This window comes from Anomaloglossus baeobatrachus, chromosome 9 (assembly GCF_048569485.1).
Source record: "Anomaloglossus baeobatrachus isolate aAnoBae1 chromosome 9, aAnoBae1.hap1, whole genome shotgun sequence".
Taxonomy (NCBI): Eukaryota; Metazoa; Chordata; class Amphibia; order Anura; family Aromobatidae; genus Anomaloglossus; species Anomaloglossus baeobatrachus.
Window position 1 is genome coordinate 161,620,745 of NC_134361.1, and position 24,889 is coordinate 161,645,633.

At 45.6% G+C, this 24,889-nt stretch overlaps 1 protein-coding gene across 1 annotated transcript in view; it reads left to right on the forward strand.

The window, feature by feature from the left end:
* The first annotated feature begins 12,824 nt into the window (after positions 1–12,824).
* The window catches only part of BTK (Bruton tyrosine kinase), a 275,754-nt gene continuing 263,689 nt past the window's right edge, over positions 12,825–24,889 (forward strand). Inside the window, exon 1 of the mRNA XM_075322776.1 lies at positions 12,825–13,102. Coding sequence (XP_075178891.1) covers positions 12,953–13,102 — 150 coding nt within the window. The 5' untranslated portion in view covers positions 12,825–12,952. The remainder of the gene's footprint in view (positions 13,103–24,889) is intronic.

Below are 24,889 nucleotides of genomic sequence, written 5' to 3' on the forward strand. Positions count from 1 at the left end.
ACCCATATTTCAAGTTAAGAAAGTGAGAAATATAGCATCACTCACTGTCCCAGGAGCTAGATTGAATGTGGCATAAATACAAGAGCGGAAAAAGGGAACAAGAAGACCCTAACCTCACCCTACCCCCTCTCTTATTGGATTTATGCCACAATAAATCTCGCTCCTGGGATGGTGAGTGCTTCTATAATTTTTCTTTCTTACCATAATGGAAAATTAATATTCACCCCTTCCCTTGCTCACCCTTCTGCGTCAGGGTCAGTAAGTGGAGCCTATGTTAAAGAAAAATGCATATTTACCACTTCTCCCACCCACACCTCAGTGTTTGGAAAGTATGTTTATGCAAAATGAATATTCACTCCTTACCCAACTAATCCATGTGCGCCAACGTCAGTGATTGGAATGTATGCTAATGTAAAATGAATATTCATCCATGCCCCCACCAACACTTCTGCACTGACGTCAGTGATTGGAAGGGATGAATATTCTTTTAGTGGGTGTATGCTTTCTTTTCTTCAATATCAGAAAAGATTAATAACAACAAGAGTACATTATCAATAATTCATGGCTATACTTCATTTGTGCATAATAAAATATATGACAACCCCTGAAAATAAGCCCTAGTACATCTTTCAGAGCAAAAAATAATATAAGACCCTCTGTTATATTTGGATAAATATGGTATCTCTGTCCTCAAAAGTTTTTTGGTCTGCTACTGGGCAAAAAACATGTGTCCTATACTAAATTGAGTGTGCATATTCCAAAGCCAAAGTAAGAATTTGAATACTTCAGAAAATGTTGTTATGCATACGTTTGCCCAACTGCATTAACCACTTGGAAAGCATTGAATAATTTTGCACAGAACGAGTTTTACTCTAACAATTACCTGATCTACATCAAAGTTCATAGTAAACAGTATATGAGAATGTAATGGAATAACACATTTTCAAAAAGTCTTGTATTCCAGTTTGAAAGTCTTACTTGAGCAAGGCCCACAGCTGTTAAATGGTTAAATGTGCTTTAGGCATCTGCTTTTCCACTTGTGATCTGTTATATTTGCCCATTGCAAAAATGAACAGTAGCCTCCATCGAGTTGGGATTCCAGCGGCTTGGATATCTGTTCTCCATTGTAGAAATATCTTTATGGAAGCTCTCTCCATGTTCCATATTTTCGTTACCATTATGAAACAAAACTGCTTTCAAACTCGTTTTGCTATTTCTATGAATAGCCTCCATTAATCGGGAACATGTGCACTATCTAACTCCATCATAAGACGAATTACATCAGTACAGAAACAGACATTGCTTCCATTGCATAGTATAAAGCTAACTTGGTGTATCAATGATGAAAGTATGACGTTGTGGTACCTCCTTGTAGCAAATTCCATTCACGAAGTCTAGCAGTTGGCGGCTCTGACATTTCTTTAGATAATGATGGATCTCTTACTAGATCATCTAAATCTGTTTGGCTCAGCAAGAGTGTCTGACCTTTCGGTTGTCCTGGATCAAGAAATACATTATACCAATCAACATCTTCTTTATCCGGATCAGAAACTTCAGTTTCAACTGCCCTTCCTGTTGCTGGTGAATTGGCAGCCACTAGATTCTCTACATCATGTGGTACTGGATTAAGAGTAGACTGTGAATGCCGAACAGTGTGCTGTCTGCCGGGTGCTCGGGTTCGGCATATTGCAGATCGGATAGACAGATTGCTGGGTGGGGCTGGGGAAAACCCAGCGGTCATGGTGCACATTGGTACTAATGACAAAAACGTATACCCTCTGGTAATAAAATGTACAGGAATAAAAAGAAACCACTATGGATAAATAAGACTGTACAAAGTATAATAAAACAAAAACAAAGGGCATTTAAAATCTTAAAGGCTGAGAATACAGAAATAGCATATCAGGAGTATAAAGATATCAATAGGAAATGCAAAAAAGAAATCAAACAAGCAAAATTAGCTACTGAAACAAAAATCGCCAATGACATTAAAATAAATCCCAAAATCTTTTATAAATACATTAATGCCAAAAGGAAAACAAAGGATAGTATCGGCCCCTTAAAATATAATAACAAGTTAGTTATAGAGGACAAACAACAAAAGACTGAGATATTAAATAGGCATTTCTCATCTGTGTTCACCAAGGAACTGACTGTACCGGGGATCATTCAACAAGCGAAAAATCAAAGTTCACCACCCGATATAATTAATTTAACACAAGATGAAGTACGCCTGCATCTGAGTAAATTAAACATTGACAAATCCCCAGGGCCAGCTGGCATTCATCCACGAATATTGAGGGAATTGAGCTACGTAATCGACAGACCGCTGTATCTCATCTTTTTAGACTCGCTTGCAACAGGGTTGGTGCCTCAGGATTGGAGGATTGCTGATGTGGTACCGATATTCAAGAAAGGTAAGAGGGTAGATCCACGCAACTACCATCCAGTAAGCCTGACATCAGTCGTATGCAAAGTTTTTGAGGGCATTTTAAGGGATGACATGCAAAAATATATTGCAGAAAATAATATAATAACTGACAAACAGCATGGATTCATGAAAGATAAGTCGTGTCTAACCAATATGTTGGGGTTCTATGAAGGGGTAAGTGCAAACCTGGATATTGGTAATGCAGCTGATGTGATTTATTTGGACTTTGCAAAGGCATTTGATACTGTACCACATAATAGCCTTATACTAAAGCTCCAGAAGCAAGGACTAGGGGAAACTATATGCAACTGGGTAAGGAATTGGCTAAAAGATAGGAAACAAAGACTAGTCATAAATGGTACGTTCTCTAAATGGGCTATAGTCAACAGTGGGGTGCCGCAGGGATCTGTGCTAGGACCAATTCTTTTTAATCTCTTTATTAAAGACCTTGTGGATGGGATTGATAGAAAAGTGTCAGTCTTTGCTGATGACACCAAACTATGTAGGATATTAAAAACTGACCTTGATAGTACAATATTACAAAAAGATCTGGATAAGATGTCAGAATGGGCAGATACTTGGCAAATGAGATTTAATGTTGATAAATGTAAAGTAATGCACCTAGGACGGAGTAATCCTATAACTGCGTATACATTAAATGGAAGTAAACTCGGGACTACAGAACAGGAGAAGGACTTGGGTATTCTTATTACAAATAAGCTGAGCAGCAGCACTCAATGTCAAGCAGCAGCTGCAAAAGCAAACAAGATTCTAGGGTGTATAAAAAGAGAGATTAGATCCCGTGATCCCAACGTATTGTTACCCCTCTATAAATCACTTGTAAGGCCACATCTGGAATAATGGATCCAGTTTTTGGCTCCACATTTTAAAAAGGACATTCAGAAGTTAGAGTCAGTTCAAAGGCGGGCAACTAGACTACTACAAGGGATGGAAGGCCTCCCATATGATGACAGGTTGAAAAAGTTAGATATGTTTGGCTTAGAAAAAAGACGTCTCAGAGGAGATCTCATTTATATGCATAAATACATGTGTGGTCAATATAAAGGACTGGCATATGACTTATTTCTTCCAAAGACAATACTAAAGACCAGGAGGCACTCACTGCGAGTGGAAGAAAAGCGATTCCGACAGCTAAATAGGAAAGGGTTCTTTACAGTTAGAGCAGTCAGACAGTGGAATGCCCTACCACAAGAGGTAGTAATGGCAGATGCTATAACAGCTTTTAAAAAAGGGCTGGATCATTTCCTCAGTACACAAAACATTGTTGGTTATAAATGACTTAGTGACCAAATTTAAAACTTGTGGAGGAAGGTTGAACTAGATGGACCTAGGTCTTTTTTTCAACCTAAGTAACTATGTAACTATGTAACACATAGTGCAAAAAACATGACGTATCTATATTATCTGTTAAGGCCGCTTTACACGCTGCAACATCGCTAGCCGATGCTAGCGATGTCGAGCGTGATAACACCCACCCCCGTCATACAGCCGATATGTGGTGATCACTGCCATAGCGAACATTATCGCTACGGCAGCGTCACACGCACATACCTGCTCTGCGATGTCGCTGTGACCGGCGAACCGCCTCCTTTCTAAGGGGGCGGTTCGTTCAGCATCACAGCGATGTCACTAAGCGGCCGCCCAATCAAAGCGGAGGGGCGTAGATGAGCGGGACGAACATCCTGCCCACCTCCTTCCTTCCTCATTGCTGGCGGGACGCAGGTAAGAAGAGGTTCCTCGTTCCTGCGGTGTCACACGTAGCGATGTGTACTGCCGCAGCAACGACGAACTACATCGTTACTGCAGCAGCAACGATATTTGGGAAGAAAGGGGGATGTCACCGATTAGCGATTTTGAACGTTTTTGCAACGATTCAAAATCGCTAATAGGTGTCACACGCAACGACATCGCTAAAGTGGCCGGATGTGCGTCACAAATTCCGTGACCCCAACGAGACCGCTTTAGCGATCTTGTAGCGTGTAAAGCCACCTTTAATCTTCAGTTTGACAATCAAAGTAATTCTTGTAAGCAATACGCATTACCATTGTCAGATTCGTGCACTGATCATAAGTAGTGTATTTGTCACATACAGTATGTAGCAGAAACTGTTTGGATTGTTAACACGTTTGCATCTATCCATTTTAAGTTTCAAAACTGTAACAGATCACTTTATCAAACTCTGAACAGCTTGCCTTATATTCAGTAATTACTGCTGGCATCAGCCGACAGACCTGTCTGACCGCATCCGGACAGATTCAGGCATATCCGCTGGAATTTTTCCAATATTGCCAGTATATTCCAATGCAATAATATTAGTAAATAAGTGAATACAGTTTGCACATGTAATTAAAAACTTCAGGCATATTCGGGGCTTATATTTGGAAACAGCACAATCAATTTAGCATAAATCACCTGTTGCATTGTGCCATGGTGTGTTATCTGAACTAAGAAAATTCTAATTTATATTCTGCAATGATCAGTTTGATTCATTATATCTCATAAGAAAAGCATCTGTTTCTTGGCTCACTCATACTTACCATACATTCTAGGAAATTACTAGGGATGATCGAATACCTCAAATATTCGGCTTTGCGAACATTTTCCGAATAGGTTGCCACTATTCGACTATTCACGAATATTCGATGTGCAATGTAAGTCTATGAGTCTATTCGATGCACAATGTAAGTCTATGAGAAACCCGAATAATAACTATTCGGAACTAATCGGCCTTCCCATAGACTTACATTGCGCATCGAATATTCGCATATCGGCAACCTAGTCGGAAAATATTTGCGAAGCCGAATATTTGAGGTATTCGATCATCCCTAGAAATTACCATCTTTGTAAACTTTGCAGCCTGTTGATTGAACAGTGATTACTTTGGAGCGGTTTCTTTCAGGACTTGCTTCAAATAAGTGAATTGTGCTCTATTTTTTTTTAGCCCCAGGAAAGAAAACTCCTCATATGAACAAAAAAAAACTCCTGGAAAAAAATCAATGTTAACATAGCCTCCAAGAGTTTTTGAAGTGAAAAACTTTCCAAAATCCTCCTCAAAAACTGCTTCAAAAACTCTTGGAACACTCTTCCAAATAATTTCTAGGGCAAATACATTTTGCTGTTTCTTTTAGGAAATGTTAGTTGTTTTTTTTTTCTGAAGAGGTTTGGAAAAACTCCTGGGAGAAAAAATCCTGAAGAGCACTTCTCCAAAGTAGGCTATGTCTAATAAAAGGCTGCCTGGAGGGTTATAAAGGTCTTTATGAATTTTAGGGCGGTGATAAAATAATGGAGTGGTGGGATATTTGACAGTAAGAAATGTATTTTCTTGTTTATTTAGAATATTATTCTTGGCTGCTTCAGTGAGGAGTTGAGTGAGAAGTGCGGAAGCTGTGCGCAAGTGAAACAGTACCATTAGAGGAAGAGTTTCTGCATGAAAAATCATGGGACTCTTTTGTACGTATGTTTTGTTATAATCATCACAATTCTGATGAAACTTCTTTGATTTTCTCATAATGGTCTCATGTTCCAGTTGTAGGATATTGGTGATGATATCAGCATTGTATTTTTTTTTTTTTTTTTAAATCAGGATGGATTTCAAATCTAAGAGGCTCTTTAGCTAAACAGAATATTTTTTCTGTAGCTACTTCTGATAGTTTAGTACTTTTTCTATATAGACATGTGCAGCACCCTGGGGTATGCTACCCAGTGGTCTGCAGGAGCCTTAGACTTTCTGGAATGCCCTCTGCCGAGAACCCACACCTCACACACAGGTAGGGGCACATTCCCTTATATCTAGGCTCAGCATGTAGAGGGTTAACAGTGGGCAGATGGGAGACCTAAAACCTAAGCTGTTAGCCTGGGGAAGAGGCGTTGCTAGTGGAAAGTGACAGGGGTTGCTAGGCAGAGGAAAAACGACGGTTGAAGGGGTGACAGTTGAAAAGAGTGAGTAACAAGGGTGTAAGGATTGTGAAGAGACTCCAAAGGGCGACTAGGAGGTAGTAGCCTGAGGGTAGACAGAAGATCCCAGGTACGACGCATGATGGGGTAATGGACCCCAGAGTAGACGTCAGCTCCAGGCAGTCTGATGATCCAGCCATGTGTGGTGACTTCCCGGGTACCACACCACCCATAGGCTCAGGGACACAGCCTCATATATAGGACCCGGGAGAGGGCACCACGAAGTAGCCTACCCCACAAGGGACCGTGAGGCCTGTCATACTGGGCGCGGAAAAACAAAGGAGCGGAGCGCCGCAGGTCACCAACAGCTTCAGCCAAGGGGACCATCAGCTCTGCATGTGCATGGAGGGCTGAACTGGGACTCATGTCAGCATCGGGACAAAAGAAAGTCAGTTGACCAGCCGTGCCAAACTGCACTTGCAACATCCATTGAGTAAATACCGGTGAATCTGCAAGAACTGTGTCATGTCTGTTACTGGCGTATGACAAGGTGCAGCACACCTACATGGGACTTAAGCCTCTACTGGCGGAGAGCGCGAACACACTTACTGCTATACCATCTGTCCCTAAAACCACAGCAGCGGCGGGACATCTTATTACCACAACCCACCAGTGGCGTCGCGAGTGACATACAAAATAACCCTGTTACCGAGCGCCACCCCCCAGGTCACGGAACCGGGCACAGCCACCTGTGACGGGGATCCCAGTTATCCACCGGACCGGAACAGAGTATCCCAAGGGCCTGGGGCGTGGCTCATGCTAGTGTGTTCTGCATGCAATCATTTAAAATAAAAAAACTCAATCTTAACATAGCCTTCAGGTATGTTAGCACTGAGTTTAGTTTTTTCTTCCTGGAGTTTTTGAACTGAAAACCTTCCAAAATCCTCCTCAAAAACTGCTTCAAAAACATTTGGAAGACTCTTCCAAATAATTTCTATGACAAATCCACTTTGTTGTTACTTTTAGGAATTTTTTTTAGATGTTTTTTTTTCTGAAGAAGTTTTTAAAACTCCTGTGAGGAAAAAAAAACCTGAAGAGAACCTCTCCAAAGTAGACAATATCCAATATCAAAACAACATTGCTGTGCAAGGGTTCATGACCACTGAGGAAGGATTCTCCGGTCGTGATGGTTAGTATACCCACTTAACCTAATAAATAACACACCGACTGCATGTGACTTGGTTAAACAAATTGGCCACAGCAGCCTTTATTACCTATTATTAACATACTAACACAAGGGGGCGCCGTCCAACGGGCGACCCCAAACAAATAATAGGTAACACATAAATAATAACTGTACATGTAACCCCATGTAGGCCCGGTCCAGAAACCACTTCCTCCACCAATATCCCTGGCTGCAACACTCCGACCCAGAGATGAGGTATTAATCACCCCGTGGATTAATACCCCCCAAACCTTGCAGAACCCCGTGCCTGCAATTTACCGGAACCCGGAGACACCATACCAAGACAGTGCCTCTCAGTCCAGCCACCAATCCCTTACAACCGCCTCTGGACCAGACCTACCCCCGCTGCTGCGACAGAACATACGACTCTTAACCTGTATTCCCCTTTTTTTTTTTTTTTTTTAAAACCGCATCATTCCATTTTCTCATTTTGTTTTCTTCTTTTTTTTTTTTTTGTTTTTTTTTTTTTTTTTAAAAAACAAACATAGCCAAAACGAACTCGCAAAACACAAGGGCGGGTGGGCGGGAATCCTTTACTGTCCGGAGTCACAAGGAAGGTAAGACCCCTCCCCTATAGTTTATATACTAGCCCCCTCCCCACCCTACAGTGACCCTATTCCACCAATCCCCTATAAGGGCCCATAATGCCCTTTAATTCACTTTATTAACCCCTCACTCCCTCCCTTCCCTCTGGTCATGTCGCCCCTCCCCCCTATGGGGTCCATGGCTTTCTTTCATATCTGACGACTTTTGACCACTTCAGGCTTCGGAATTCCTGATGTGGTTAAAAGAAGTGATAGGCTCATTTTTCAGGCGGCGTCTGTTTGGAAGACACATGCTCTCTATACTCTATGGGATAGAGGGAACGATGGCAAAACTGCCGGCGATACCTCTTCAGGAAAATCTCCTCCTTTTTCTTGAAGAGGTTAATTAAAACTCCTGGGAGAAAAAAAACTGAAGGGAACTCCTCCAAAGTAGGCAATGTCAATAAAAGGCTGCAAAAAAAATTCAGCAAAATTACCTTTTCTAAAAGTGTTCAAAATCTCATCAAGGTTATATGCACTTGGTTGAGTTATTTACAGGACACCAAATTTATACTGTTATACAAGCTGTACACTGACTACTGTACATTGTATCACAGTATCATATCTTCAGTGTTGTCCCATAAAAAGATATAATAAATTATTTGCAAAAATGTGAGGGGTGTACTCACTTCCTGTATATTTTTTTTTTAAAAGACTACTGCTAAATGAACAAGCAAAGAAATGTGTTATAATAGAGAGTAATAATTGGTGTAAATGGGGTTAATATGGTGACTTTTGTCTCATCAAATTCTTTGTAATCTTGAAATTGCAGGTGCATGAAATAACTATACTAACATTCAATTTCCTGCTCCCACATTCACCCTGTAGAAAAACTCTTTTTTTTACTTCAGTATTAAGGCCACGTGCGCATGTTGAGCATTTGGTGAGCTTTTTAGCTCAGTATTAAGGTCACGTGCACACATTGAGTATTTGGTGAGTTTTTTTCTCAGTATTAGGGCTCATGCGCACGTAACTGCTGAATATTCTACAGCGATTTGACAGCACGTGTGCTTCAAATCGCTGCGGAAACACTGCATAATCAATGCAGTATTTTTGTTAAAAAAAAGCCGATTTCATGCGCTATGGCTGCTGCCCCCACCATAGACAGAGTGGGAGCTGCATCCAGAACGCACAATAATTGACATGCTGCTTTTATGAATGCACGGATATGGGTCAAATCGCACCCAAATCACTGCGTTCAAAAAAGCAACGTGCGTACGTCTCATGCACAATCTACATAGATTGTGCTGTGGACGCAGGACGCATGCATTTACGCTGTAGTGCAATACGCTGCGTAAATGCATGCAATTATGCAAGGTCACATGCACAAGTTGAATGTTTGTTTAGTTTTTACCTCAGTATTAAGACCACGTGCACATGTTGAGTGTTTGGTGAGTTTTTTACCTCCGTATTTGTAAGAGAAAACCAGGAGTGGAGGAATCAGAGAAAGGGCTCATGCGAACGTTACGTAATTACATGCATTTACGCTGCGTATTGCACTGCAGCGTAAATGTGTACCGCCCCGTGCTCGGCAGCCGAGCCGCTCGGATCCGAACCTTCAGTGGGTGGCTCGAGGGTCTCCGGACTCGGGGGTCTCGCGGTCACGTCAACTAAAAGGGGGGTTGTGGTTTGGGGATGTAGATGTACGGCTGGAGCCGTGTTAAATTCGTGACGCCACCACGGGATGTGGTGAAGGTGGACACCACCGCTGCAGTTACGGGCCACCCGGAGGAGATGTTGCGCAGCAAGTTGTTAACCCCTCCGTGGGCAGGGATGGTGGCCCCAGGAGCCACTGGGGGGATGTTTGGCGGTGCAGGGAGATGGGCGACTGGAGGGTGCTGTTGTACTCACTATTAGTAAACACACGAGTCTTTGGTAAACCAAGGTGATGGTGGTCAGTGCCCGCAGCCGGCTGCGGTCTAGTCCCCCACCCGGCTGGTGGTGTCTGTCTTTCTCCCGCACCTGTGTTGGATGGTGGACTGCCTGTGCTTGCAACTTCAGGAGTCCGCTCCCGGCTTGTGGTTGCCTAAGGAGCCCTTTGCCCGCAGACGCTGGCCTGTGGGATCTCTGAGCCGTGGCGGTGGCCGTTTATCCCCCTCGTTGGGCTGTTGCCTTCAGTCGAGACTTTGGGTGGGACAGGACCTCTAGTCCTAGCTGCAATCAGTTAATTAGCTAGCCCCCAGTAGCTTCTGTACCTAGCTTCAGGGTCTGAGTACCCCCTTTGTGCTCCGGTTTCCGAGTCAGTTCCCCGGGTCGGTACCGGCGGGCTACAACGCTGTCCCGGTCCACCTCGGTTCCACCGAGCCGTCTTCCCGGCTCCTGCAGATGGAGATCGCCGTCTGCCTCCTAGCCAAAGGTACCAGGGCTCCTACCCAAAGGTACCAGGGCTCCTACCCAGTCACCTGCTCATATTAGTTTCTCTCCTCTGCTGGAGCTGCACACAGCTCCAGCCCACACACCTCTCCAACTTAAACTCTGAAACTGTACTGTTTATTTTCCTGCCCCGGGCTGTCTGAACTCCTTGGTAGGCGTCTTCCAACCGCCTGGTTCCGCCCCCTGGTGTATCCATCAAGCCCCAAGGGGGGTGACTAGGGTTTAAATGTTTGGCTGTATGTTACCTATTGGGGACAGGTGTAATGCGGGGCCCTATTTGTGACTACCTGGTCGGGCCTGGTCGGGCTTTTATGAACGCAGCGATTTGGGTGCTAAAAGTTTGACCCAAATCCGTGCGTTCATAAAATGAGCATGTCAATTAAGTTGTGCATTCTGGATGCAGCTCACACTCTGTCTATGGTGGGGGCAGCAGCCAGAGCGCATGAAATCGGCTTTTTTTAACAAAAAAACTTCATTAATTATGCAGTGTTTCTGCAGCGATTTGAAGCGCACATGTGCTATCAAATCGCAGCAGAATAATCAGCAATTACGTGCGCATGAGCCCTAAATCTCTTTAATCACACTTTTCATTTAGTGAGGTAATTGCTATAGTGCATTAAAATGGCCACAAACTATACTAACAGAAACCTGTTCTAGGACAAGTAAGTATGCTAGGGCAGCAGCTTAGTATTTAAAAAGAAGAGGCAGACAGCCGTGTGAGTAACACCTTCTTAGGGCACGCTCCCACGAGCATTGAAATTGGATGAGTGCAATGTGAGAAAATCTCGCATTGCACTCTGACCAATGCTAGTCAATGAGGTAAAGCAGTTGGTCAGCTTTTCTCGCATCCAGATTCTGGATGCGAAAAAATTCACAACATGCGGCGATTTTCTGCTAGAGCCGTATCCCTCGCACCCATTCAAGTGAATGGGTGTGAGAGAAACATCAGACTGCACTCGGATGTTATCCTAGTGCAGTGCGATATACGCACACGCTGACAATGATGGAGATGGGGGGATTAACCCCTCCCTCTTCTCCGCTGCGCTCGCCCTCAGCTTCACAGCTGTGACCCGATTGCAAGATCGGGTCACAGTCGCATGACACTAGGCTCAGCTCAGGCTCGCAGCAGAGCCTGAGCCGGGGGTCATTAGCATATCGCATCCAATGCTCTCGCATCGGATGCCATACGCTAATGTGAATCCAGCCTTAGCCTCAGCATCCCTGGTATCTCCAGTATTAGATCAGAGAGACTTTGTGGACAACAGTCGTAAGATCCTCCTCTTATCTTTGCATTCCTGACATCTCCGATATTAAATCAGATAAAAAGGGTAAACAGCAGTGAGATCTTCCACTTCTTAAGTCAGCATTTGTGGTATCTCCAGTATTAAATCAGAAAGACAGAGGGACAGCAGCATCAGCAGACTCATCTTACCTTAGCATCCCTGATAGCTCCAGTATTAGATCAGATAGACAGGATGTACAGTAGTGTGAGCTGCATCTTCTTACGTCAACACTCCTCGTATCTCCATATTAGAAAAGAAAGACAGGGTGGACAGCTACATGAGCAGCAGTTTCTTACCTCAGCATTCCTGACATCTCTAGTATTAGATCATACAGGCAGGGTGAACATCAATGTGAGAATCCTTTTCTTACCTCAGCACACACCCCTAGTATTTCCAGTATTAGATCTGTTAAATAGGGTGGACAACAGTGTGAGCAGCCTTCTCTTCCCTCAGCACCTCTAATATTTCCAGTATTAGATAGAAAGACTGGGTGAACACCAGTGTGAGCAGCCTTTTCTTTCCTCAGTACCCTTAGTATCTTCAGTGTTAGATCAGAAAAAAGGGTGAACAGCAGTGTGAGCAGCTTCTTCTTCTTCCCTCAGCATCCAAGGTATCTTCAGTATTAGACCAGTAAGACAGTGTGGACAGCAGTGTGAGCAGCCTCTTCATACCTCAGTATCTGATATCTCCAGTATTAGATCACATTAACAATAACATTCTTGGACTGGTTTCTCTCAGTGTAACTAGATGGCTGCTGTTTTGATATGCTATATAAATCACCTCCCTAGACAACATGAGTGTGATTTGCAAATTAAAGGTATTTAGGAATTTATTTATAATTACACTTTATCAATTTCTATATTACTCCTTTAAGATATTGCTACCAAAGCATAGCTAGATAGAATGTTTATGTTGTTTTTTATATTCTCATATACCTGATTTATTTGTTTTCTTTTATATTCTCAGGTGCCTAATCCTGCTGACAAATTATGTTCCAAAAACCTAAAAACCTGAAACCGAATTCAAAGAAGCCTAACTGACATTGCATAAATAACTTTGACTGTATACTTAAACATCTGAAGGCTTTCTGTCATCCATACAGCATTAAGAAATATATATCATGGCTACATATACTCCTAGTATACTGGAAAGTATTTTTTTAAAAAGATCACAGCAAAAACGTAAGACATCACCTCTCAACTACAAGAAGAGATTGTTTGTACTCACAGAAAGCAAGATCACATACTATGAATACGACTTTGAAAGAGGGGTAAGAATATTGTTTTTTTAATATTCAGTTTTATAAATCCAAAACAGATCTATAATGGATTAGTAGTAGTTAGTTACCTTTTTACTGAGAAACTCTGGGGCCCTGATCAACATTCAGTATCTAAACTGATTAATATCTGTACCTACTGTATGTTCTCCAAGTGTAAATGTCATGCTAAGTACAAGGAAGTACCAAGCGAGCGGCAAAAGGTAAAAAAGGAAGGGGATCCCTGTGTCGCGGGCGGAGGAGGGGACGCTGCGCTCACCCACTGCTCGGGTCCGGCTACTGCTGCTGCTGCTGCTCGGTCGTGGCTCGAGCGGTGGGCCGGATCCCGGGGTCTCGAGCGACGTTCACTGCCCGTGAGTGAAAGGGGGAATAGTTTTGGGGATTGATTGTCCGTGACCAGGGCCGGCGTCAGCACGCAGCATACCTGGGCAAATGCCGGGGCCCTGGAGAGCTGGGGGGGCCCACTCGGCCTCGTCAGTTCTCCTGCCCCCGGGCCGAGTTCCGGGGACCGCAGTCCTTGGCACTGGAAACTGTGGCTGCCGGCCCTTTAAGGCCCGCAGACCACAGTGTTCACTGTGTTCTCCTGCATTGAACATCATCTGTGGGTGGAGCTACCGCCCGGCGTCCTGCTCAGTCGCACAGATGAAGGAGTCACAGTGCCAGCCAGTGACCCCCAGCACATCGCTTCCCTCCAGTGCTGTGTGGGCCCCATCTGCTCCGTGACCTGATCAGTATGTGGGACATCACTCCCTCCCCGCCCCTCCCTGTCCCCCCGTGCGTGTGTGGGCCCTGCAGAGCCGCGTGTGTGTGGGCCCTGCAGAGCCGCGTGTGTGTGGGCCCCGCAGAGCCGCGTGTGTGTGGGCCCCGCAGAGCCGCGTGTGTGTGGGCCCCGCAGAGCCGCGTGTGTGTGGGCCCCGCAGAGCAAGGTGTGTGTTTGTATATATGCAGCAGAGCAGTATGCGTGTCTGTATGTATGTATGTATATATGCAGCAGAGCAGTATGCGTGTCTGTATGTATGTATGTATATATGCAGCAGAGCAGTATGCCTGTCTGTATGTATGTATATATGCAACAGAGTAGTATGCGTGTCTGTATGTATGTATGTATATATGCAGCAGAGTAGTATGCATGTCTGTATGTATATATGCAGCAGAGCAGTATGCGTGTCTGTATGTATGTATATATACAGTTAGGTCCAGAAATATTTGGACAGTGACACAATTTTCGCGAGTTGGGCTCTGCATGCCACCACATTGGATTTGAAATGAAACCTCTACAACAGAATTCAAGTGCAGATTGTAACGTTTAATTTGAAGGTTTGAACAAAAATATCGGATAGAAATTGTAGGAATTGTACACATTTCTTTACAAACACTCCACATTTTAGGAGGTCAAAAGTAATTGGACAAATAAACCAAACCCAAAAAAAAAATTTTTATTTTCAATATTTTGTTGCGAATCCTTTGGAGGCAATCACTGCCTTAAGTCTGGAACCCATGGACATCACCAAACGCTGGGTTTCCTCCTTCTTAATGCTTTGCCAGGCCTTTACAGCCGCAGCCTTCAGGTCTTGCTTGTTTGTGGGTCTTTCCGTCTTAAGTCTGGATTTGAGCAAGTAAAATGCATGCTCAATTGGGTTAAGATCTGGTGATTGACTTGGCCATTGCAGAATGTTCCACTTTTTTGCACTCATGAACTCCTGGGTAGCTTTGGCTGTATGCTTGGGGTCATTGTCCATCTGTACTATGAAGCGCCGTCCGATCAACTTTGCGGCATTTGGCTGAATCTGGGCTGAAAGTATATCCCGGTACACTTCAGAATTCATCCGGCTACTCTTGTCTGCTGTTATGTCATCAATAAACACAAGTGACCCAGTGCCATTGAAAGCCATGCATGCCCATGCCATCACGTTGCCTCCACCATGTTTTACAGAGGATGTGGTGTGCCTTGGATCATGTGCCGTTCCCTTTCTTCTCCAAACTTTTTTCTTCCCATCATTCTGGTACAGGTTGATCTTTCTCTCATCTGTCCATAGAATACTTTTCCAGAACTGAGCTGGCTTCATGAGGTGTTTTTCAGCAAATTTAACTCTGGCCTGTCTATTTTTGGAATTGATGAATGGTTTGCATCTAGATGTGAACCCTTTGTATTTACTTTCATGGAGTCTTCTCTTTACTGTTGACTTAGAGACAGATACACCTACTTCACTGAGAGTGTTCTGGACATCAGTTGATGTTGTGAACGGGTTCTTCTTCACCAAAGAAAGTATGCGGCGATCATCCACCACTGTTGTCATCCGTGGACGCCCAGGCCTTTTTGAGTTCCCAAGCTCACCAGTCAATTCCTTTTTTCTCAGAATGTACCCGACTGTTGATTTTGCTACTCCAAGCATGTCTGCTATCTCTCTGATGGATTTTTTCTTTTTTTTCAGCCTCAGGATGTTCTGCTTCACCTCAATTGAGAGTTCCTTAGACCGCATGTTGTCTGGTCACAGCAACAGCTTCCAAATGCAAAACCACACACCTGTAATCAACCCCAGACCTTTTAACTACTTCATTGATTACAGGTTAACGAGGGAGACGCCTTCAAAGTTAATTGCAGCCCTTAGAGTCCCTTGTCCAATTACTTTTGGTCCCTTGAAAAAGAGGAGGCTATGCATTACAGAGCTATGATTCCTAAACCCTATATGTATGCGTGTCTGTATGTATGCATGTATGATGTGTATCTATGTATGTCAGTGTATATGACTGTATAGATTTGTCTGTTTATATGTATTTTTGTGAGTTTGTCTTTAAATATGTATATGTATGTATCTGTGTATGTGTGTGTGTCTGCGTGTTTATGGGGCCCACTGGGACTCTTCCGCCCGGGGCCCACAAAAACCTGGAGCCGGCCCTGTCCGTGACGCCACCCACGGTCATGGTGATATTGGTGACACCACCGCTGCTCTGGACAGGGATCCCGGGAGCAATGACTAGGAGCAGCTTGGATGTTGGTCCTTCCCTCCGTGGGTAGGGGATAGATTGTCCCGGGGCCTGGGGATGGGGTAGGGATGGATGGCAGGCGGGCTACGGGGCCTGGTGAGGTGCAGGGTCGCGGGGGCAGTGCTGTGCCGCACAGCACGGTAGTAGTCACTCAGCCAATGATCAACACAGAGTCTCCGGTAAAACAAACGGCTGGATGGACGGGTCCCACAGACGGCTGCGGTGTCTCTCCTCCCGGCAGGTTGATGGTGACTGCCTTTCGCTGCACCTGTGTACTGTGTATGGTTCCAATGGGTTCCCACCGGTACCCGCTCCCCAGCTTGGATATGGGCTGGAGGAGCCCCTTTTGCCCGCAGGCTCTGGCCCTGGGAACTTTAGCCTTGGCGGTGACTGTGTTTCCCTCTAACGGTTGGACTGTTGCCTTCTATCGGGACTTGGCTGCTGGGAAACCCAGGAGGTTCCCTTCGCTAACGGATTTGACAAATTGCACGGCGACTCCTAGCCTTGTCGGGGTCCGTAAGCCCCTGCCTGATGGTGCTGGCTTCTCTTTGCGTACCGGTCCGATACCGCTGGGCCACCGCCCGTCCGCGGTCCTTACGGCTAGCTCCAATAGGCCACTCCTGCAGACGGTCACCACCGTCTGCCAACCTTGCTGTTCTGTCCGGGCCACACACCCGGACCGCTCTCTGGCTGCTCTACTAGCACTTCCCTCCTTCCACTTTCAACTCTCTTCTTAAACTGAGCTCTCTTCCCGCCTCCAGGACTGTGTACTCCTCGGTGGGCGGGACCAACCACCTGGCCCACCCCCTGGTGTGAACATCAGCCCCTGGAGGAAGGCAACAAGGGTTTTTGTCTGACTTTGGTGTGCGAGGTGTGTTGGTGCAGTTCTTGTGACGTCCTGGCTTGTCCAGGGCGCCACACCTGCGTCTAGGGAAGGGGTAATGGTGACTTCTGAACATACCTACAGCTAGTCCCTGGTGTCACTTACCACCCTAGACAGGTTTCGCACCTATGCACCGAGCAGCATACCTGACCCTAGGTATCCCTAAGTGCTGGGTTCTAAATAGGGAACAGGTGGGATGAGATCTTCGTCAACCCCACTAAACACTAAAGGAAGACCCAAGGAGGATACACAGGGGAAAACTACATGAACTAATTATCCACAGATGACTCAGACAGAAGTTCAGCAAAGTAACAGCAACGATACCACAGATAAGTACAAGCCACCTGCTTGCAACTAGAGCTTATATGAACTGAATAATATCACCAGCACCAGTCCAGGGAAGAAGGGAGTATTTAAGCATAAGGGGAATACTGAAAACCAGCAGCTGGACAGACGTTTAACTGCGCTGGGTCCTAAAGAGAATTCAATGAAAATCCAGCAGGAAAGCTACCTAGTACAATGAATACTAACAGCAGGAACAGCAGAAAGTCAGGGAGCATTTTGTGCAGCCAAACCTTCTACTGCCAGAAACCACAAGACTGTCTGTTACCCGTGACACACCCTTGACATTAAGTATTTTTACCAAAATTTAAATATACATAGTATGAAATTTACGTGGGATAGGAATAACAGATTGTCAGGTCCAGCGACTTGATACTGTTGCAAACCTCTTGAAGTAAAAGTTGATATGGAAAAAGCAGAGCACTGTATAGGGTAAAAAAATTACAGCATAATGAAATGGTTGTTCAAAAGAAAAGTTCTCACTTTGCTGAATTGTGACAAGTTACATCCAATATTACTAGTGTAAGTGTAAAATCAGCTCCAATAGCAGGGCTTCTGAGATGAGCGCCACAGAGTCACATGTTCTCATCACTGATTGATATAGTCAGGAAGACATTATTATTCGTAAATAAAAATGTACCAAATAATTTAAAAAAAAAAAACCAGGGTTGCCGCATTTACATAAAAAAAGCAGAATATTTTGTCACTCCACCTGATCGTTGCAAGTCATACCAGCTGTTTTTTCAGACAAAGTGAGTTTGGGAAGAGATAGAAATGTAATGTATTTTGCGTCAAGTGCAAGTTAGGTGAATTTTCATTACTGTTGCTGATTGTATATGTGCAAAAAGATGGTGTCCAATATCAAAGACTTAAGCCCGCTACAAACGCTTCAATATATCTCACAATCCGTCGTTGGGGTCAAGTTGTAAGTGACGCACATCCGGCATCGTTTGTGAGGTATCTGCGTGTGACAGCTACGTGCGATCAGGATTGAACGCAAAACCGTTGATCGCAAACACATCGTATCATTCTCTAGAATTGAGCGTTTTGTTGCACGAACCTAGTCAATTGTAACGTGTGACATCCCTCATACGATTTTGGTGTCTGATGCTATGTGCGCAGGTGTGCGCTCTGCACCGCAGCTTAAAAAAGGTCCGCTTCAGAGCGCAGCTGAAAAGCGCCTCACAATGTCTGTCATTCACTAATCTCTGTCAGTCTGTCACTATCTCTGTCCCTCACTCTCTGTCCATGTCAGTCTATCCCCCTCTCTCATATACTCACCGATCCCCGATCCCCGGCGCTGCACGGCGTTCACACTGCTCCGGCGGCTTTTACTGTTTTGAAAAAGCCGGCCGCCCATTAAACAATTTCGTATTCCCTGCTTTCCCCGCCCACTGGCGCCTATGATTGGTTACAGTGAGACACGCCCCCACTCTGAGTGACAGGTGTCACACTGCACCCAATCACAGCAGCCGGTGGGCGGGTCTATACTGTGTAGTGAAATAAATAATTAAATAATTAAAAAAAACGGCGTGCGGTTCCCCCCAATTTTAAAACCAGCCAGATAAAGGCATACGGCTGAAGGCTGGTATTCTCAGGATGGGGAGCTCCATGTTATGGGGAGCCCCCCAGCCTAACAATATCAGCCAACAGCCGCCCAGAATTGCCGCATACATTATATGCGACAGTTCTGGGACTGTACCCGGCGCTTCCCGATTTGCCCTGGTGCGTTGGCAAATCGGGGTAATAAGGAGTTATTGGCAGCCCATAGCTGCCAATAAGTCCTAGATTAATCATGTCAGGCGTCTATGAGACACCCTCCATGATTAATCTGTAAATTATAGTAAATAAACACACACACCCGAAAAAATCCTTTATTAGAAATAAAAACACAAACATATACCCTGGTTCACCACTTTAATCAGCCCCAAAAAGCCCTCCTTGTCCGGCGTACTCCAGGATGATCCAGCATCGCTTCCAGCGCTGCTGCATGGAGGTGACCGGAGCTGCAGAAGACAAAGCCGCTCCGGTCACCTCCACACAGCAAATGAAGACAGCCGCGCGATCACCTGCTGTCACTGAGGTTACCCGCTGTCACTGGATCCAGCGGTGGATGCAGCGGTGGCCGCGGGTAACCTCAGTGACAGCTCAGCTGATCGCGCTACTCACCTCAGTTGCTGCGTGGAGGTGATAGGAGCGGCGGTGAGTAGCGCGATCAGCTGAGCTGTCACTGAGGTTACCCGCGGCCACCGCTGGATCCAGTGACAGCGGGTAACCTCAGTGACAGCAGCTGATCGCGCGGCTGTCTTCATTACCTGCGTGGAGGTGACCGGAGCGACTGTGTCTGCTGCAGCTCCGGTCACCTCCATGCAGCAGCGCTGGAAGCGACGCTGGAGCATCCTGGAGTACGCCGGACAAGGAGGGCTTTTTGGGGCTGATTAAAGTGGTGAACCAGGGTATATGTTTGTGTTTTTATTTCTAATAAAGGATTTTTTCGGGTGTGTGTGTTTATTTACTGTAATTTACAGATTAATCATGGAGGGTGTCTCATAGACGCCTGACATGATTAATCTAGGACTTATTGGCAGCTATAGGCTGCCAATAACTCCTTATTACCCCGATTTGCCAACGCACCAGGGCAAATCGGGAAGAGCCGGGTACAGTCCCAGAACTGTCGCATATAATGTATGCGGCAATTCTGGGCGGCTGTTGGCTGATATTGTTAGGCTGGGGGGCTCCCCATAACGTGGAGCTCCCCATCCTGAGAATACCAGCCTTCAGCCGTATGGCTTTATCTGGCTGGTTTTAAAATTGGGGGGAACCGCACGCCGTTTTTTTTAATTATTTAATTATTTATTTCACTACACAGTATAGACCCGCCCACCGGCTGCTGTGATTGGGTGCAGTGTGACACCTGTCACTCAGCGTGGGGGCGTGTCTCACTGCAACCAATCATAGGCGCCGGTGGGCGGGTAAAGCAGGGAATACGAGATTGTTTAATGGGCAGCCGGCTTTTTCAAAACAGTAAAAGCCGCCGGAGCAGTGTGAACGCCGTGCAGTGCCGGGGATCGGGGATCGGTGAGTATATGAGAGAGGGGGATAGACTGACATGGACAGAGAGTGAGGGACAGAGATAGTGACCGACTGACAGAGATTAGTGACTGACAGACATTGTGAGGCGCTTCAGAACGCAGCTTTTCAGCTGCGCTCTGAAGCGGACCTTTTTTAAGCTGCGGTGCAGAGCGCACACCTGCGCACATTGCATCAGACACCAAAATCGTATGAGGGATGTCACACGTTACAATTGACTAGGTTCGTGCAACAAAACGCTCAATTCTAGAGAATGATACGATGTGTTTGCGATCAACGGTTTTGCGTTTAATCCTGATCGCAAGTAGATGTCACACGCAGATACCTCACAAACGATGCCGGATGTGCGTCACTTACAACTTGACCCCAACGACAGATTGTGAGATATATTGAAGCGTGTGTAGCGGGCTTTAGAGCTATATTTTTTGGATGACCTTGGGGTCAGGGACCATACTCTTCTACAGTAAAAAGTGTTCATGAATTAATTTTGTTGTGGGCAATCGGTCACAAAGATAGTTGGAAGTTTTGCAACAACCCCATTAAATAGTGATGGGTGGACCCGGACTGTAAAAGTCTGGATCCGTGCGGGATACCTAGTTTCCATGCACCGACCCGGGCTCAGAGTTCTCAGGCCACCCGGATAATTAAAAAAAGGGAAAAAGAAAGGAAATAGGGATAAGCGTGTTAAACTTACTGGGTCTCACGTGAGGCAGTAATGCTACTTCCTGAGCCGCTCATTACCCTCATGCATATTCACTGCTTCCCGCGTCCACCAGCAGTCCCAGCATCCGTGAATGGTTGTAGTCAGATCGCGCCCCCACACTGCGTATCTATAGTGGTGTAAACATAAATAAATAAAATAATTGGCGTAGGGTCCCCCCATATTATGATATCCAGCACAGATAAAAGCATACGGCTACAGGCCCCCAGCCGTGTGCTTATCCTGGCTGTGAATCAAAATGAGACACCACATGCAGCTTTTTTTTTTTTTTCACTTAAATAAATATTTTTTTTAAAACCGGTTTGCAGTCATCGTCCGACCCCCCCCCCCCCCCTGGAAATCGCATCAATAAAGCATCAAAACTGCATTGTGTTTTGTGTTTTTCTTCCAAAACGTGCAGGTTTGGTGCAGTAATATGGTGTATAAATTTCAGCACCAAAACTGCATCTCTGGCAAAAAAATGCGGTTGTCCGTGTGGAGATGCAAGTCAGTGAATTCAGTTCACCTAAGGTGAGGTCTTTCAGTTTAATGAGGGCATCTAAGGTCAGGGTTTACCTGCAGTCACAGATGGGGTACCATGGGAACCTCCAGCTATGACCGCAGATAAACTGAGTGACGTCACCGCTCACAGCTTCGGCGTCAGTCTGTGCCTGAAGTCACAGCGTGCAGATATGTTCTGTGCCCGTGCACTGTGACTTCAGTATGTATGTAGCAGAGCCAGAAACATTGTGGAACCTTGTGTGGATTATGTCAAAACTGTGTGTTTGAGATTAATAAAGAAGTGAAAGAGCGTGTATTTTTGTTTTTTATTTCAAATAAAGGATTTTTTCAGTGTTTATGTTTATTTCTTTCCACTTACATATTAGTAATGTGGGGGTCTCATAAAAAACTCCCATTACTAGTCTAGGGCTTAGTGGCAGCTGTAAGCTGTCATTAACCCCTTATTACCCCAATTCCCACCACACCAGGGCAGTCTGGATGAGCCGGGTAAAGTTCTGGGATTGTCGCATCTAATGGATTCGAGAATTCTGGGCGGCTGCAGGTTGCTCTTTTTAGACGGGGAGGGGCAATAACTATTGCTCTACCTAGCATGAGAATACCAGCCCCTAGTTGTTGGCTTTATCATGGTTTGGTATCAAAATTAGGAGGGATCACACACCGTTTTTTTAAATTTTTTGTTTAAATCATTTAAAAAAAAGCCGCATAGGGTCCTTCTTATTTTGATACACAGCCAGGATAAGAGTGTACAGCTGTGGGCTGCAGGCTGTAGATGTATGCTTTATCTGTATTTTTTACACCACTATAGGGACACAAACAGTGTGTGATTCCAAGCAGTCAGGCACGCTGTCAGACAAGGTGGGGGCACTGCCTGACTGCAACCCATCAGAGACATCACAACTGTCGGTGGACAGGGGAAGCAGTGAATATGTATGAGGATAATGAGCGGCCCCGAAAGTAGTGTTACAGCCACACGGGAGAGTTGGTAAGTATAACGCACCTGCTCTAATCCCTCTAGCCCTTATTACCACAATTTTAAAAAGCATGATTCGAGTCCCCATAGACTTATTTGGGGATTGGCATCTATGCAGATATCCAGAATTAATATCGGTCCTGAATTTGTTTTTTGTTTTTTCTTTTAAATATCCAAATGGCCCGTCAATTCTGGATATCTGCAGGTTCGCCTACCATTACTGATAATGCTCAGTCGGGTTAAATAGTGACAGAGGGTAGTCCCCAGAGAACCAAGTGGCACTCAGCCATCAGTCATCTTGGATGTGACCTAACCTTCTGAAGAATATTGCAAATGTGTACTTATTTAGACACATATTTTTATACACCAATGACTGTGATTATTTTTTTTTACTTTTGATAGTGGTTGTGTATTAGTCATTAAACTTGTTCATGTAACGCCCTGGAAAACCACGTAGATGTACACATAGTCCCCCGCACAACACCTATCCCACAAAGGGTTAAATAAGCCGACCTGAAACCCTAGTCACCCCCCTCAGGGTAGGACAGACACACTAGCGGGCGGGACCAGGCGGTTAGGAAACGCCCACCTAGGGTTCTAGAGAACCCAGGGCGGGAAAACAGTCAGTTGACGTTTAAGTTTAAGTTTGGAGTGGAGGGGAAGACTTACTGGCGTCAGGGTCGGAGCCCTGACATACTGGCTAGGTGGCAGACGATAGCCAGAGTCTGCAGGAGACGGGAAGACGGCTGCCAGAGATCCGAGGTGGACCTGGACAGGGTTGTAGCCCACTGGTACAGACACCGGAGAACCGACCCGGAAACCGTGTGCACAGAGGGGGTACTTGGACCCTGAAGCCAGAGCCGGCACCGACAACCTAGCTAATCAACCAATTGAGGGCAGGATTTTAGGTCCTGTCCCAAGCTAAGTCCCGAAAAGTAGACAACCACCCACCGAGAGGGATAGGGTAACCGCCAGGGCCGGTAGAGCCCAAGGGTCAGCGTCAGACAGGCACGGCTCCCAACCAAAGGACTGGGAGCGGACTCCTGTGTTTCAAGCCGGGAAGTCCTGCCTATAACACACCAAGTGCACAGGAGAGAGACTTTGACTATCAACCCGGGTGTGGGATCAGATACACCCGTCTGCGGCAGCCGGCCACCATCACCTTGGTTTACCACAGGACTTGTGCGCTTTATTCGACCGTGAGTAACATCCCCGGCCTGGCCGAGTGCACCGGCCCCTGCAATCACCATCCTCAGCATAGAGACACTGGGCCCCGGGACATCCATCCCTACCCACAGAGGGGTTAACATCCAGCTGCCAGCCCAACGTCCCCGGGAGCCCCGCAAGGGCAGCGGTGGTGCTACATCTCACCACACACCGTGGGTGGCGTCACAGACATTGTATAACCAATCCCGTATAAATACATCCTCTTTTTATTCGGAGTGTCCGCGCCACCCCCGGGTCTGGAGAACCTCTCGAGCCGTACCGTAGATCCGGATCCGAGCAGCACCGGCTGCTGGGACAGGGGCGGCACATTCATATACATTTTTGTAACAAACTCCTGGAGGTATCACTTTATCTTGAAGAGTGTCTGCAGCAAGACCCATATTTTTTCCCTTTTTCTCCAGTTATTTTCATTGTCATTGTCATTGTCTGCACCATGACAAGTATGCACCATATAAGTATGATACATTGACTTAGGCCAGAACTGGGCCGGAAGTGACCGGAAGGTAACGGCATACATAGTCAATGTAAACAATGTTTGTGTTTCTATTCACTTTCACCCCTATAATACTTCACTTTTTACTGCCCCCTCTGATCCCTAAAGCCAGTAATGTACTATTCATCTCTCCCTCCATCCTCCCCACCCATCTTACCTTCCCCTCAGATATTTTCCTCCACATTTCACCCAGTGTCTCCAGACACACACGTCCATCTCATGGCCTCTCCTGCTCCCACTTACTAACACTCTCACTGCTTCTCCTCACTGCTGGGGATATTGCTCCAAATCCTGGTCCTCCTCACCACATCCCTATTGTCACTTCAAACCCTCTTCAACAACCTAACACAAATTTCCGCAACCCCGCAAACCTCATACCCATTCACCCAGCCCCCGCTCCCCCAGTCCCACTAACAGGAGCTCTATGGAACGCTCGCTCTGTCTGCAACAAACTATCCTACATTCATGATCTTTTCATCACTAATAAACTCTTTCCTCGTCATCACAGAAACCTGGCTCACCCCCTCTGACACTGCCTCTCCCGCTGCACTTTCTTATGGCGGTCTCCA